This window comes from Canis lupus, chromosome X (assembly GCF_003254725.2).
Source record: "Canis lupus dingo isolate Sandy chromosome X, ASM325472v2, whole genome shotgun sequence".
Lineage (NCBI taxonomy): Eukaryota > Metazoa > Chordata > Mammalia > Carnivora > Canidae > Canis > Canis lupus.
Window position 1 is genome coordinate 111,735,590 of NC_064281.1, and position 17,184 is coordinate 111,752,773.

At 37.9% G+C, this 17,184-nt stretch overlaps 1 protein-coding gene across 3 annotated transcripts; it reads left to right on the plus strand.

The window, feature by feature from the left end:
* The first annotated feature begins 708 nt into the window (after positions 1-708).
* LOC112668467 (uncharacterized) lies at positions 709-16,689 on the plus strand. Of its 3 annotated transcripts, XM_049107470.1 has the most exons (5): positions 773-873; positions 13,848-13,902; positions 15,610-15,758; positions 15,854-16,156; positions 16,350-16,689. In XM_049107470.1, exons 4-5 carry the CDS (start codon positions 16,019-16,021, stop codon positions 16,557-16,559), a joined length of 348 nt encoding a protein of 115 aa, XP_048963427.1. In that variant the 5' UTR covers positions 773-873; positions 13,848-13,902; positions 15,610-15,758; positions 15,854-16,018; the 3' UTR covers positions 16,560-16,689. The 3 variants fall into 3 exon arrangements, with proteins under 3 accessions (XP_025316634.1, XP_048963427.1, XP_048963426.1); XM_049107469.1 differs by lacking the exon at positions 13,848-13,902 and having other exon boundaries at positions 821-873; XM_025460849.3 differs by lacking the exons at positions 13,848-13,902; positions 15,610-15,758 and having other exon boundaries at positions 709-873.
* The last annotated feature ends 495 nt before the right edge of the window (positions 16,690-17,184 follow it).

Consider the following 17,184-nt stretch of genomic DNA (forward strand, 5'->3'; position numbering starts at 1 on the left):
CCAATAAAAAATAAATTAAAAAAAATAAATAAAATAAATAAATAAATAAATAAAAATAAAAATGCAAAAAAAAATAATATAATATAATATAGTATAATATAATATACTGGACTAGGTTGGGCCCCTAATCCAATATGGTGACCTTATAAAAAGATGCCATGTATAGAGAGGCACATTATTGAGGGAAGATAATGTGAAGAAACAATGGGAAAAGATATCCATCTATAAGTGAAGGAGAGATGACTAGAACAGATCCTTCTCTCAGAGCCTTCAGAAGGAACCAACCCTACCAGTCTAGCCTATAGACTTCTAGCCTATAGAACTGATAGAACTGTGAGAAAATCAGTTTGTTGATTAAACCACCCCGATTTTGGTAATTGTTACAGCAGCACAAGCAAACTAATACACCTGATTTATAGCATTTGCCTAATTCCATGAAGCAAATATTCCCACTATGGCTAATTTCAGCCTACCAATATACTGTCATCAAACACAAAATTATGAAGAGACATACAATCAACTCTCTCAAGCAGGTCTGTGCCAGCACCAGACACCACTGCCTGTGAGTCAGCAGATCACATCCAATCTGGGATGCCTATAAAAGCAGGGAACACATGATCCTGGGGTAAACAGAAATGGTCCACTAAAAAATAATGTTTCTATTCTTATTCATGTTGCACTCTCCAAAATCTCATGGCATTACATAAAGAAAAATGTGACTTGAAAAAGAGGAGCCAGAATAGGAGGAGCTGGAAGAGGAAGAGGAGGGGAAGTTTAGAAACAAATAAAAGACTTACTATCTGTTCCTTTACAGAAAAATTTTCTATTCCTGGAAGTAAAGAATAGTAAGAAGCAGAGCGGCACTGTGTCAAGGTAATTCCATTTCGGGGAAAGATATTAGGAAGAATTTTGGTAGGATTTATACATAGACAAAGCAATGAGGCTATCAGGAATTGGTGTCTGTATACAAGAATGAAACTTAAGTCTGCTGACTCCTGAGATTGTGGGCACTGACGACCTGCCTTGTCATCCATTGACTTGGTTTAAACTAGCATAGAAATTATATGATTAGAAATATATATTGTTTTACCATTTTTATCTTTGACATCAATCTCTGCAAGGGAACTTGAACTGGGAAGAGGCAGAAATTCCTTCTTTTAGCTGCCCATGTAAATTGACCTGTAATTAGTGTAATTCCAGCAGCCTGTTAATTAGATTGTTCTTTCTACCATTACCATTGTCCACAAGAGCTATGAAAGTAAAATAGGAATAGACAGACATCTATTGATACTGTTACTATCAATATTATTGCTATTTCAGGTTTATATTATTATTCTCATTATGGATTAAGTGTGCTTCAAAAATGCAAGGCTCTTCCTGCATAAATATAATTAAAAATCCTGTATATAAAAGTATATACAAAATAAAAGCCAAATAACCAGAAAAAAAGGAATGCATGTGTCATTTAAGAATTGATTAATACATAAAGATTTTTTAAGGAAACAATAAAAAAATATAAATGTCCCAATAGAAAAATGGGCAAAGATTTGGTTAGGTAACTCCTAAAATAAAATGCATATGGTCAATTAATTTAAGAAAGATTAATTTCTTAATTAATTAATTTTACTGGTGTCAATTGGATTATTTACTGACACATTACTCAATATTTTTTCCTCATTTCATTTGACACTAATGAAAGGAGAAACATTTCCATACATTCAGTAAAATGGATAAGTGGAGCTTATAATAAAACCTACTTTTTAGATTGTTGGGAGGATCAGTTAAGGTAATGCATGTGAAGTGCTTAGAATAGGGTCTGGTGCATGATAGAAGCTCAATAAATGTTAGCTCTGATGACATTACCTATTAACATGAAGAAGGTGTTCAGGGAAATGGCCTGGCAGTGGGGCAGGATGAGATAACTCAGAGGACTCTGAGAGAGAAGCTATCTGCATGGCACTGACCTTGGCATGGCCCAGCAAGAGAACATACAGAGGCATTTCAGAAGAGACAATGCCAAGGAGAGAGAAGGGTGACTCTAAGGCCATGAGTGTGCCCCTATGAATTAAAACTGGGGATGGGAAGAGTGGGCAGAAATAATGCTACTGACTTGTGCAGACCGGAGTGAAACTTTGAAGAGATTTTCCTCTCAAGAACAACCTTTGTTCTCAGAAGTAGCATCATGATATTTCTTCTGAGGATTTAAATTCTCACATTGGCCTGTCACATGCTCACACCTTGGCAAAAAGGCAATGAACTTGACATGTGCCATTCCCTGTGTAGAGACTTGCTGCAGGGCACACCTTTCCCTAAAGTAGCCTGTAATGTGTGTTTTGCTTTTGTTAATGTTTCTGTTAAGTTAGTTTAAAACAGTTAAAATTCCAGAACAAAAGCATAACTTCAGAAGCTATATTTGAAGTCTGAGACGTTTATAGTCAATTCCTATGCTGAATTTCTGAATAAAGTTGTAAGGCATAAAAATGTATTTTATTCCACTGTAGTATAATTGAAGCTTGATTACGAAAGTACATATGATTATCTTTAAATTCAGTGTATGTGTTTCAAGTTTACAGAATGAAATTTGCAGGTTTCATAGATTTGAAAAAAGTCACACATCTGGATGGATGATATATAGTTGTGACAAAATTGCTCTTCTCTTTAATCCCTAGAGCGAAGAACATGATTTGTTCCAGCAGGGATTTTGTGGAGGTTTCGTCTTGCTTTCTTTATATTAAAAGAAACTGTGTATTGATTTCCAAGCACATCTTGACATGTTAACATCTTGTTTTATTTTTTCTTTCTTTTTTTTATTTTTTTTTTATTTTTTCTTTAGTTATTTAAGGTCACTGATTCTGAGCAAATCTGAAAACAAAACCCTTGGGAGTGGAAGCCTTCACAATAGCACAATCTTGAATTAGCTGGGAGTAGTTTTCATTTCTAACATTGGCAGCCATATTCATTGAATCGCATTTATTCTGTTGACTTTTCAATGAATGATTTTCTTTCTGGTGGGTAAAAGAATGGCAAAGATGCACCAGTAGTTGGTTAAAATAAAGAATACCTATTAACCCAATGAACATTAGTGACTTGTATCCGTCAACAAGTTACCGGTAGAGGACAGGAGAATAAAAATGTAGCCCTTTGGAATAATTGACATTTTGGCAGCTGACAATATTCAAGCAGTGAACCATTATTGGAAGAAACTTCCAGGAAAAGTTTGACATTTAAAATAGAATTGGTAGCATATAAATATTTAAAAGATCTTTTGGAGAAATTAGAACATCTGGGGAATTTGCTTGAGATAGGGAGATCTAATTTTTGCTGACAATTATTATGTTCCAGTTACTGTGCTGGCCTTTCGTTTATTCTTGACAATATTTATATGAGGCAGGTGCTATTATCACCTCCAGCTTACAGATGAGGAAACTGAGAAGCTAATATGCTCAGGGCCATATGTTAGTAATGAAGGATCCATTGTTGGCTGGCTCCAAAGATCAGTCTGTCAGTCATTGGGATTTATTGGTCATATTTCATTCCTTCCCAGTAATTAATCATTTGCTCTGGGTTGATTTTTTTTTTCTTTTTTTTTTTCTGGGTTGATTTTGAACCTGACAAATGAAATTTGTCAGAGGAATATAATAAATGATAGAATAATAATAGCTATCACTTAATGAGCATTTACATGTTCCAGGTGATATGCTGCACTCTTCTTTTTTTTCCATGCCTACCCCACAGGCTGTTTAATTAGCTTTATGAGATATAATTCACATACCATACAATTCACCCATTTGAAGTGCACAAGTCAGTATTTTTAAAATATAGTCAGAGCTGTGCAACTATCACTACAGTCCTTTGTAGAACATTTTCAACACCTTAAAAAGAAACTGTATATTCTTTTTTTAAAAAAAGATTTATTATTTATGAGAGACACAGAGAGAGAGAGAGAGAGAAAGGCAGAGAGAGAAGCAGGCTCCATGCAGGGAGCCTGACGTGGGACTCGATCCTGGGACTCCAGGACCTCGCCCTGGGCTGAAGGCAGCACTAAATCGCTGAGCCATCCAGGGATCCCCAAACTCTATATTCTTTAGCTATCATTTCCCAATAGCTTTTTCCCTCAGCCAGAAGCAACTGCTAATCTGCTTTGTCTGTGTAGATTTCCCTGTTCTGAGCATTTCATGTGAATAGAGTGATATACTATGTGGTCTTTTGTGACTGACTTGTGTCACTTAGCATGTTTTCAAGGTTCATCCGTGTTGTAGATGGATTAGTACTTCATTCCTTGTGATGACCGAATGCTATTTAATTATGTGGATATGCCACATTTTTGTTTATCCATTCATCAGTCGATGGGCATTTGGGTTGTTTCCACTTTGAGGATTATAAATATTGCTGCTATGAACATCCATGTACAATTTTTTTGTGTGTGGACATATATTTTCATTATCTTGGGGAGACACTGTAATTAGAATTGGTGGGTCATATGGTAACTCCGTTTCACTTTTTGAGAAATTGCCAAACTCTTCCAAAACATCTGCACCATTTTACATTCTTGGTAATAGTGGGTGAGAGTTCTGATTTCTCTACATTCTCACCAATATTTACCATTATCTGAATTTTTATATTCTAGTCATTCTAGTGTGTATGTAGTACCTCTCGGTGGTTTTTATTTGCTTGGCTAATGATGTCAAGGAATGTTAATGTGCTTGTTGGTCATTTGTATATCTTCCTTGGAGAAATGTCTGTTCAGATCCTTTGCCCATTTTTATTTGGGTTATTTATCTTTTTATCATTGACTTGTAAGAGTTCTTTATATATTCTGGATAAAAATTTCTTATAGGACATATGATTTGCAAATATTTTCTCCCATTCTGTGAGGTGTTGTACTATATTCTCTAAGTGATTTATTTCATTTGATCTTTATAACAGCCTTATGAGATATTATCCCTCCTATTTTTAGAGATCAGAAAACAGGTTCAGAGTGGTTAGGTACCTAGCTTAACTCACAGGGTTAATATGGTATGATTCCCAGATTTGAGCCCCAATCTATTATTAGAAGTTCAACTAAAGCTCTCCATTCTCTTGCCTTGATGCTCATATACACTGTATGTATTTGAAGAAATAAATTGAATCTTAGGATTGCATTGGCCTGTCTATGCTTCACTCCTAGACATTCCAGTAGATAAACACTGAAAAGAAAAAAAAAAAAAACACTTTGGCGATACTTCGCAAATTGATTATCTGGGGACAGTGCTGATTCCCAGAAGAAAAGGGGTAGCCACACAGCTCCCGAGGCAGGTTGAATTGATGTTCTGAGTCTGGATTTATAAGCATGGGGAATTGTTCTTTTAAAAGACATTGACAAAGAGAAACCTTTTAATGTGAGCCAGATGCAGCCATGATTTTGATTAAATGTTTGCTGGTAACCATACTTAGGTGGGAACATCTGCCCACTGATGAGCTCCCTGGAGTTTTAGCAGGTGAATTTATGTAGGAAATACAATTCCAAGTACTTCTTCCTAAAGAGAGATGCTAGGGGGGAAAAGTTCACTTTTTTTCCTTCCATTTTTTTTCACCTGCCATTTAGGAGACCTAAGGAGATGCATTCCTGTATTGGGATAATACCACTTCCCCTTGACCTCTTTGCTTCCCCAGTTTAAGCTTTGCAGCTGGCCAATGCTGGTACCTACATCTGGGCCACATGTGTGCGGGCATCTTGGGTTGTCTAAAAATAGTGCACAGCCCCATATGCCTATAATAGCAACCTGCTGACATTAGAATATGCTGCTATTTTTCATACACACCCACACTCCTGAGCACACACACTCCTTTCCTTTCAAATCTACCCTTTTAGATGTCCTTCCTAATCTATCTTTGGAAGGCTACATCATGCAGGATACATGATATTTAGAGGAAACATGTTCCTATTGGTGTTTTTGGATTCTTCTGGGTTCTAGGTCAATCTTAAGCAATCCCCTGTCAGGAGGGCTTTACTTACCTCCCAGACTGCCATGCAATGGCAAGGTTTATTTGTCTCATCACTTATACTTAAGTCACTACCTGGTATATTATCCATCATTACCTAGATTTTTATCCACATACTGTTCTACTAGACATGACAGAATTGGATTCAACTCTCTCCCCATCTTCATAAGCTCTTCTTTTCTGCCCTCTGTAACTGATAGTTGATGGTTAAGAAACTCTACAGTAGCTTCAAATTTTTCTCTCAATGTTCATCTCTGTTTTATAAGTAGAATATGGTTCTGCATTGAGGAAATCACTTCCCTGCAGTACTCTTAGGCAAACATTAGTCTCCTCATATACCCCAGGGAGTAGAGGTGGAGTAGCTGGCTGCTTTGCTCCTCATTATCACTTCTGACCATTTCTGCTCCTTTCTCCTTGGAAATCCAGACCTCATTTGTAGTTCACATTATTAAACAATATCATGTCCTTACTCCTTTCCCTTCATTCATTAGACGCTTTAGTTCTGGAGTCCCTTTTACCTCTCCACTTTTCTCACTGCCACCATTTTATCAACTTCAACATCTGTCATCTATGTGGGTATTCATCCAACAGTTTTGGCCTTGCAAATCTTTCATGTCCTTATGTCCAATGACATTTTTCTTCCATCACACTTAAGCCACTCACGTTAATGCTCATGCTGTAGACATTGCCATTCTCATAAATCGTACCAATTCTGAAATCTTTTTTTTTAATTTTTATTTATTTAGGATAGTCACAGAGAGAGAGAGAGAGAGGCAGAGACACAGGCAGAGGGAGAAGCAGGCTCCATGCACCGGGAGCCCGACGTGGGATTCGATCCCGGGTCTCCAGGATCGCGCCCTGGGCCAAAGGCAGGCGCCAAACCGCTGCGCCACCCAGGGATCCCCAATTCTGAAATCTTTATTTTAAAACATACATCTCTTGAGCTACAACTGGTTGTTCTTTCTGCAAAAAATACCTCCTCCACATGTATGTATGTACACACACACACACATACACACAAATCCAGCAGTTCTTCAACTTTGAATTGCAGTCTATGAAATCTACTGTAATTTTCACCCTTCTTATTCCTCACTTCCTCATTCTTTAGCAATATAGAGTTCACATTTCATCATTATTATCACTTACTTTCATAGACCTTCATCTCCATGCCTACTGTAACACTCTAGTACATTCCTAGACAAATCACAACCCTTGTGAAATCTAGCTATCTGTCTATTCTGTTCCTATAAATGAGTGATGAATGTTGTAGAAATTTACAAGACTGAGCTAACTCATACCACCTTAAATTCTTGACCACAAATCTCAAATCAGCAATCCTTCCATATCATGTGCCCATTTCCATTTTTTCAAAATAAATACTCAACATCTTATCCTCTTCTTAGTTCTTAAACACCCCAGACTAGCTCCTATCATTTTATGACCTTGCCTCATCCTTCATTGAGAAAAATGAAGAATCAACGGAGAATTCCCTTAAATCTTTCCCACCAAATCCATCATCTTACCTGCATTGGTAATCATTTCCTTCTTTTCTGTACAGTATATAAACATCACCTCTTCTCATGTAAAGTGAACCCTTCTACTTTTACTATGTATCCTATCTACCATTGCTCTAAATACTCCATTAGTGTTCTCAATATTTTTTCTTTGACAACTATTGCCTTGATCTTTTATATTATCAATTTTATTGAATCATTCACATCAGCATACAGATGTGCTCTAAAATATACCCTTTTAAAAATATATTCTCTTGATACCAAATTGCCCTCTGACTATGGTCCCAGTTTCTCCTCTCCTTGGCACCAATCCTTGCAAAAGAAATTGCCTATTTACCACCCACATCCCCACCTCACAAGATCTCCTTAATACACACTATTGAGGTTTATATTAAATATTTTCCATTATTTTAATATCCTTTTTAAAAAGATACCAATTACCTCCATATTACTAAGTTCAGTAGCCTTTGTCCCCATCTTACCTATGAAAAATATTTAATAAAGTTGACTATTTTTTCCTTCTTATACATGATCAGCCCTTTGATTTTGTAATGCTCATTTTACCTGCCCCCCCATTGTTTTCAATTGTTTTGGTCATATACTCAGAAGTGGAATTGCTAGGTGATACGGCAAGTCTATGTTTAACTTGTTGAGGAACTGCCAAACTGTTTTCCAGAGGCAACACCATTTTATGTTCCCACTGTAAGTGTATGAGGGTCTTAATTTCTTCACCTCCTTGCCAATACTTGGTATTTTCTGTTTATTTATTATTGTCATTGAGGCACAATTGATATACAACATTATATTACTTTCAGATCCACAATATACAGTGATTCAGCATTTATATACATTGCAAAATGGTCAAAACAATAAGTCTGTTATTATTACCATCTGTTACCATCTGTTACCTTACAAAGTTAATACAATATTTTTTAGAAGATTTTATTTATTTATTCATGAGACACACAGAGAGAGGCAGAGACATAGACAGAGGGAGAAGCAGGCTCCATGCAGGGAGCCTGATGCAGGACTCAATACCTGGACCTCAGGATCATGTCCTGAGCAGAAGGCAGATAGTCAACCCCTGAGCCACCCAGGCATCCCAATACAGTATCATTATCTATATTCTCCATACTATACATTATATCCCCATGACTTATTTATCTTATAACTGAAAGTTTGTACTCCTTAACCCATTTTGCCCTCCCACATCCCATCTCACCCTGGCAACAAACTAATCTGTTCTTTGTATCTCTGAGTCTAAGTTTTATCTTGTTTTTAGATTCCATATATAAGTGAAAATATTCAGTGTTTGTCATTTTCTGTCTAACTTATTTCACTTAGCATGATACCCTCAATGTTCATCTATGTTGTTGCAAATAGTAAGATTTTTTATCGCTGAATAGTATTCCATTGTTTATGTATATATACTACATCTTTTTTTATCCATTCATCTGTCAGTGGACACTTAGGTTGTTTCCATATCTTGGCTACTGTAAGAAATGCTGCAGTGAACATAAAGATGCATAGATCTTTTTGAATTAGTGTTTTTGTTTTATTCGGATACACAGTAGTGGAATTAATGGATCATATGGTAGTTCTATTTTAAATTTTGTTGAGGAAACTCCATGCTCTTTTCCATAGTGGCTGCATCAATTTACATTTGCATCAACAGCACACAAAGATTCTTTTTTCTCTACATCCTCACCAACACTTACTGTTTCTTGCCTTTTTCATAATAGCTATTTTAACAGGCATAAGCCATTTTAACAGGCAATGATAGCTCATTGTGATTTTGATTTGCGTTTCCCTCATGATTGGTGATGTTGAACATCTTTTCATGTGCCTGTTGGCCATCTATATGTCTTCTTTGGGAAAATGTCTATTCAGATCCTCTGCCATTTTTTAATTGGATTGTTTGTTTTTATGTTATTGAGTTGTTTGAGTTAATTATGTATTTTTTCAGAGCACATTTTACCTTTATTTTATTTTTTATTTTTAAATGTTAATTCCAGTGTAGTTAACATACAATGTTATATTCGTTCAGGTGTACAATATAGAATATAACAATTCTTTTTTTATTTTTATTTTTTAATTTATTTTTTTGTATATTTATATTGGAGTTTGATTTTCCAACATATAGTATAACACCCAGTGCTCATCCCATCAAGTGCCCCCCTCAGCGCCTGTCACCCAGTCACTCCATCCCCCCACCCACCTCCCCCTTCCACAACCCCTTGTTCGTTTCCCAGAGTTAGGGGTCTCTCATGTTCTGTCAGCCTCTCTGATTTATAAGTTTTGGATGTTAACCTCTTGTTGGATATATGATTTGCAAATACCTTCTCCAAAATTAGTATGTTTCCTTTTCTTTTGTTGATGGTTTCCTTAGCTGAGCAGTAGTCCCATTTGTTTCCTTTTTCTTTTGTTTCCCTTGCCTTTGGAATCAGATCCAAGAAAACATGGTTAAGGCTGATGTTAAGGAGCTTTCCCTCTATGTTTTCTTCTAGGGGTTTTATGGTTTTGGGTTTTTCATTCAAGTCTTTAATCCATTTTTAGTTAATTTTTATACATGCTGTAAGATAGTCATCTAGTTTTATTCTTTTGCATGTAGCTATCCAGTTTTCCCAATATCATTTATTAAAGAGACCATCTTTTCCCATTGCATATTCTTGCCTCCTTATTGTTGACCATACATGCATGGGTTTATTTCTGGGCTCTTTATTCTGTTCCATTGATCAATGTGTCTGTTTTTGTCAATACTGTATGGTTTTGATTACTATAGGTGTGTAGTATATTTGAAATCAGGGAACATACCTCTGGCTTTGTTCTTCTTTCTCAAGATTGTTTTGCTATTTAGGATCCTTTGTGTTACATACATATTTTAGAATTATTTGTCCTAGTTCTATAAAAAATGCCATTGATATTTTGATAGGAATTGCATGGAATCTGTAAATTACTTTTATTTTTTGTGGTTTCTTCTATGACCAGTAGTTAGTCAATAACATGTTGTTTAGTCTCTACATATTTGTAGTTTTTCAGTGTTCTTTTATTTCTGTATTTTACCATCATAGTAGGAAAAGATGCTTGATATCATTTCAATTTTCTTGAATTTATTAGACTTATTTTGTTACCTAACATATGATCACCCTGGAGAATGTTCTTTGTGAAGAATGTGTATTCTATTGCTTTCAGATGGAATGTTTTGTATATATCTATTAAATCCATCTGATCTAATGTGTTGTTTAAGGCTGATATTTTCTTATTGATTTTCTGTCTGGATGATCTAGCCATTGATGTAAGTGGGATGTAAAATCCCCTACTATTATTATATTGCCATCAATTTCTCCTTTAAGTCTGTTAATATTTACTTTATATATTTTTGCTGGGTACATATATGTTTATAAATATTATGTCTTTTTGTTGAATTGGCTCCTTTATCATTATGTAGTGCCCTCCTCTGTCTTTTATTACAGTCTTTAAAGTCTCTTTTGTTTGATATGTGTATAGCTGCACCATATTTATTTTCATTCCCATGTATGTTGAACATCTTTTTCAATCCCTTCACTTTCAGTCTGCATGTATCCTTATTTCTGAAATGAGGTTTTTGGTAGTATATAGATGTGTCTTCCTTTTTAAATCCATTCAGTCACTCTATGACTTTAGACTGGAGAATTTAGCTGCAGGCTAAGTAAATAAGTCTTTTTCATAGGAGACTGGAATTATCTTTCAGTCTGCTGTCTATGCAATGCCCTGGGTGTAATGGCCTGCCAAGATCTATCTTTCCAATTGTTACAGTCTCATGCATCTCTGGAATACCAGTTCTATTGGCCACAGGTCCAGACAATCAAGGGGTGTCCTCTGGGTGGATTGTGTGCACTTATTGGCTTTAGCATGGCAACTGGAAAATGTTGGAAGTAGGGAATGCTCACTGGCTTCAGAATGGTAGTGGGACAATATTTTGACTCTACCTTCCCACAGGCTTCAGCAATGTACTGGGAGAGTCACTTGTCGATGGACATGTGCCAGCTTTAGTCTGAGAGCAGGAGAATGCCATGACCTCTCATTCTTGCTGGTCCCAGCTAGGGAGTGGAGGACTGTCACAACAACCTACATTCACAGACTTTAGGTACAGAGTGGAGAACTCCATGGCTGTTTGTGCTACACTGCCCCAGCCAGGGAGCAGGGGAGCATTGCAATCACTCACACTCTCCAGCCTCAACAAGTGCTGGGACTGCTTGCCCATCCCAGTCACAGCAACATAGTGGGAGGGTGCTGTGTTTGAGCTTACCTGCCTGTGCTAGCAGGCTGTGTGGAGGGTGCCTCAATGGCATCCACCAGCATCCCTGCCTCCAGGGAACATCTTAACTCTATCCCTTGTCCCTCCAGCAGATGCCCCCAAATCAACATATGAATCTCCCTCATATATAGTCTAGGTACTTTTCAAACTGCTGTTTTTTTTCCCCCCTGTGTCTCAGAGTAAGTGAAACTGCATATGAGCCATCCAAGAGGGAATCTGTTTCCTATAGCACTTTGGGCCCCTGGATGTCAGCCCCATTGGTTTTTCAAGTCAGATGTTCTGAGGACTCATCTTTCTGGTGCAGATCCCAGGGACTAGGGTGCCCTATGTAGGGCATCAGCCCTTCATTCATTCTGGAGAAGCACTTGTCTGGTGAGATCCCTCTCTATTGTGTGTAACCATGCAGAGGCGGGTGGGCTTGTGTGTGAGGGGAGGGAAGACTGTGCCTTGCCTCTCCTACCTGTTTAAATGTGGTCCTTTTATCTTTTGTTGTGGAGAGAAGTTAATCTAGTTTTCAGATCCTTTCAGAGGGAAATGATCCATATGTAGCTATAAATTTGGTGTGTGCATGGAAGGAAGAAAGTTCAAGATCTTATACTGCCATCTTGGACCTCTTCAATTAAAAAAAAAAAAAATATATATATATATATATATATATATATATATATATATATAGTCTTCCTAGTGGGTGTGAAGTGGTATCCCATCATGGTTTTGATTTGCATTTCCCTAATGACTGACATTGAGTGTATTTTCATATGTTTGTTGGCTATCTGTATATCTTCATTGGGAAAATGTCTATTCAAGTCCTTTATCTAATTTTTAATCGGGTAATTTGTATTTTTGTTGTAAGAGCTCTTTTTGTATTCCGGATGACTGATCTTTATCAAATATATGATTTGCAAATATTTTTCTTTTTCTCTAGTGTGCATTTTCACTTTCTTGCTAGTATTTTTTTGCAGGAGAAAACACTTCTAAAATTTTTATATAGTCCAATTTACTCTTTCTTGCTTGCTTGTGCTTTTGGTGTCATATCTAACAAACCATTGCTTAACAAACTTCTATTTGTTTCCAATCTCCATAACTAACCAGAAGAGCTCAAATACATTCATTCAATAGATATACTTGTGACCACTTACTACTATGTGCTAGGCCCTACCCTAGATACTGGAGATTGTGATGTAACAGGATAGTGGAGACAGAAATTGCTAGCTAATCTCTCAGTTCAAGTTCTCTTCTTCTTTGTGCAATTAGGTGTGGCTATGTGAGTTTTTGGCAATGAAATGTAGGTAGGAGTAATGCATGTCTCTTTTGATCCTGGTCCATAAATATTCCCATGTGCCCTCTTTCATGTTCTTTTCTACTTCTGCAAATGGAATGGAGATGGCCTTAGGAGTCCCAGCAGAGCTGACAATAAGTGCTATTTTGCCACTTACCTCAATAGAGTTGTGATGAGTTTTAAATATGGATATGAATATTTAGCATAATTCCTACATAGAGTTAATGGTCAATAAACGTTAGTTTCTATAATTATTACAGTCTTTGGATGCCACAGTAATCAGCTGGGATGGCGAAAATATAAGAAACCCTACATAATTCAGCAGATAGTGCAATTAGGTCTGCTATCCTATAGATTGTCAGGCTTGCTGATGTTAGCAGTCTCTTCTCTTATACAGCTTCTCTGTTAATGAACCAGGATAATTCTAAGCCACCTTAAATAATATTTAAAGAACCATAATTTGGAAAATACTAATGCAGTGAAAAGCAGCTTAAACTAAAAACAATATGAGAAGCTTGGTTATAGTGGTTATGAGAATTCTAAATTGTGGTAGAACATCTTTCATTTGCACAGCACTGTTTTGTAAAAAAGTCCTGGAACTTTCTCTTCTTCTACTTAAGTATATTTGATAAGAAAGCCCTGGTACTTTCTCCTGTGGGGCCAGGAGGAAGTTTAGACTATTCAAGCCCTGACCTCTGTGTGGGAACACTTAGTCCAGCTTCATTCATTTGCCACCATAAAAACCAAACCAGTCTCTTTTTTCTGCCCTCTCAAGCCATTCTTGAACCTGTTTGAGAGCCTGCCTTGCTCTCTCCAGAAAGTCTCATTATGTAAGTAACAAGCTTTCTCATACTCTCTTGGTGAATGTGCCCTTAGTCTTGACATCCAACTAAATTTGGGGTAAAGGACCCATTCTGTCTCTGTGGAGTGATCACAGTAATTGGCCCTGTAAGCCGGACACCAGGGTACTTTCCACCACCACCAGGGGTCTTTATTCTCTTGCTTTGGCTTCCTAACTGGGTCTGCTGCATGCTGGTGAGCATGCACTCTTAGCTACTGCCCACTGGCTGACTTGTACTTTGAACTGTGATCTTTTGTACTACATTTGTGGATTCTACTGAGAGTGTGCTGAAGATTTGATCAATATAAGTCAGTTTAGCAAATTGGCATATAGTGACAAGATTGGATTGGAGCCTTCCTTAAAGCAGTCATAGATTATGTGTCTCATCTTGGACCTATATGTGAGTTTTAAATCATGTGTCTCAATTACAAAGTACTATGTGACTGGCACTAAGCTCAAGTGAATGACTCTTACCTTATAAATATTGGTTGTGTCTCAACCAGGTGTTGAGACTGATGGTCTGTTTAATATATAGGCTCATTGGGCGGGGGAAGAATGGTTGCTATGTGGGATGCTGAGTCACAATTCTAAAAGCAGACTACTCACTAGGACCTTACAAAATGTTTCTGCTGCTGTTTATACCTCTCTCTCTCTCTCTCTCTCTCTCTCTCTCACACACACACACACACACACACACACACACACGAGATACTGATCCTCAGGGTTCTATAGAGAAATATCTATGGCACTCCTATAACAAAGCCAAAGGATTAACTCTACCATTGCCATGGAGGTTCATAACCCTGATGATACTGATTTGATTTGGGGTTTTCCAGAAGAAAAACTTATAAATATGAGCCAGGCAGAAAAGAACCCACTGAAGTATATCCAGTAACCCCCCCCCCCACACACACACCCTGGAAAAGTTGCCTGGTAGAGCCAAGTGTTGGAGGGAAGTGTGATAATTCATGTCTCTACTGAGACTTAAATATGGGCCCATTAGCTCAGAGGGGCTTTAAGTAAGACATCTAAAATGTTAGGCAATGTATATGTGGTATATTATATATATTATTCAGCCATGAAAAAAGAGGAAGTCCCACCTTTTGTGATATGAATAGACTTGAGGGGGTATTATGCTAAGTGAAATAAACCAGACAGAGGACAAATAGGCATGGTATCACTTATCACTTCCCCCCACCAAAAAAAGTCTAACTCATAGAAATAGAGAATGGAAGAGATTACCAAGGCCTGAGGAGTAAAGGAAATAGGGAAAGGTTGGGGAAAAGGTGCAAACCTTCAGCTATAAGATTAATAGTGTCTGATTAATAGTGTCTAATGTAAGAAAACACAAAGCCAAAACAAACAAAAAACACCGCTAAGCTGTCAAGATCCTCAAAAACAAGTAGTCTAAAACCTGTCACAGCCAAGAGGAGCCTAAAAAGTTAACTAAATTTACTGTGGTATCCTATATGGCAGAAAAAGGACATTACGTAAAAACTAAGGGAATCTGAATAAGGACCAGACTTCAGTTAATAATAGTTTGTTTCATTGTTGGTTCACTAAGTTTAACGAAAGTATCATACTAATATAAGACATTAATAAATAAGGGAAATTGGGCATGGGATATTTATGTATGATTTTCACAGTTTTTCTGTATACTTAAAACTGTTCTAAAATTAAAAGTTTATTTAAAAAGCACAAAATACCAGGTACTGTTGAGCGCTAGGAGATGACAGAATGGACCAATGAATGGGAGTGGCCATGGGGAATGGCTTGAAGGAATCACCTTCTCCCTGCCATGTGTACCACAAGAATTGAACCAGGGTCGATGAGAATGAATAACAGGTCAGTTTGAGAGGGCTCTTTAGGAAGTGCTGAGAAAGCTCCCCCTTTCTCTAACCAGAGCATCTGAGCTCCTCTGCTTTCTTCCCCTCCTCCAGTGGCTGTGCACAGGTGGTGCTTTGTGATGCCAAACACCCCAGGGCTACCATTGGCTGGAGGAATTTCCTGCTGACCAATCAAAGCTAAAGGGCGTGGCTCCCCATTGTCCCTGGAGGGTATATAAAGGGCTCAGGGGCCCTGGAGAGGGCCAGTGTTGCTACAACATGGCGGAGGTTATTGAGGCAGTGCTGGGGTCTAATTCAGATGCTGAAAACAAAACCGAAATCGCAGATGTGAGAAAAGTTCCAGAAATCAAAGAGAGGAAGACCCCTTGTCAATCGAAGGACAAAGAACGTGAGAAGGTCAGATTACCCTACTCATGTACCTCCTCTTTTTCTCCTTCGATCCCCTACCCAAGACCCCTATCCTGCCCTTGTCTAGCACAAAACCCCTTCTTAGGATGCGCCCATTCTTTTAAAGTCCCCCTTCCCAATTATTTTCCATTGCCTTCCCCAAAACCAATGTCTTTCCGGGCTCACTTTGTTTTCCTTCCAGCTGCGGAAGATACTTGCAAAAGTTAAATCGGCCCTTCAGGACAATGTAGAAAAGCGTAAGAAAGGAAGGAAATCGACCATACTGGTCTGTTACCGCAGACACAGCAAAGTGAAGACTGAAAATCAGCTGAAGATGAAGACGGAAGAAGAAAGCCTGTCCCCACTCCGGGCAACACCCTATGCCTGCCAGGGGCCAAAGATCTCAAAGTAGCTGTTACCTCCCCAGAAAAAGCACTGGAGAGATGGATGCTTAGGTAGAGATCAAAATTTTCATGGTGGTCACCTGTGAGGAGACCAATGAAGTGCACGGATATTGATTAAAACAACAAGTTGCAAATGGAGATGTGTGTCTGTGTCTTTGTGTTCTCTGACGGTGAGAGGGGAAAGGAAAGGGGCAAGTGTATGAGATGGGAGGGAGGTGGAATCCTTGAAGTTTGGGGCCCAGACCAGCCGGTCCATAGTTAGCTGGAAATTGGGAACGAAGACTAGATGAGAACTGCAGACTGAAGATAAGTTTCCTCTAACACATTATCCCACTAGAGAGTGAGAAAAAGACTTGATGTTTCTGTGTGTTCCAGGTTAGGGGGTTCCAGATAGGGAGATGGGTGATATATGGGGGGTGGCAGTGTGTAATAATGAATCTGATTATTTCTAGAGAGTTTGAGTGGGGGTGTGGAGGGGGAGAGGGAGAGAGAAACTTAAGCAGATACACTGATCACAGAGGCCAATGCGGGGCTTAATCCTACAACCCTGAGGTCATGACCTGAACCCAAACCAAGAGCTTATCAATTTGAAAAAATACAACCCTATGGACCTTCATCCCTAGTGAAAATAAC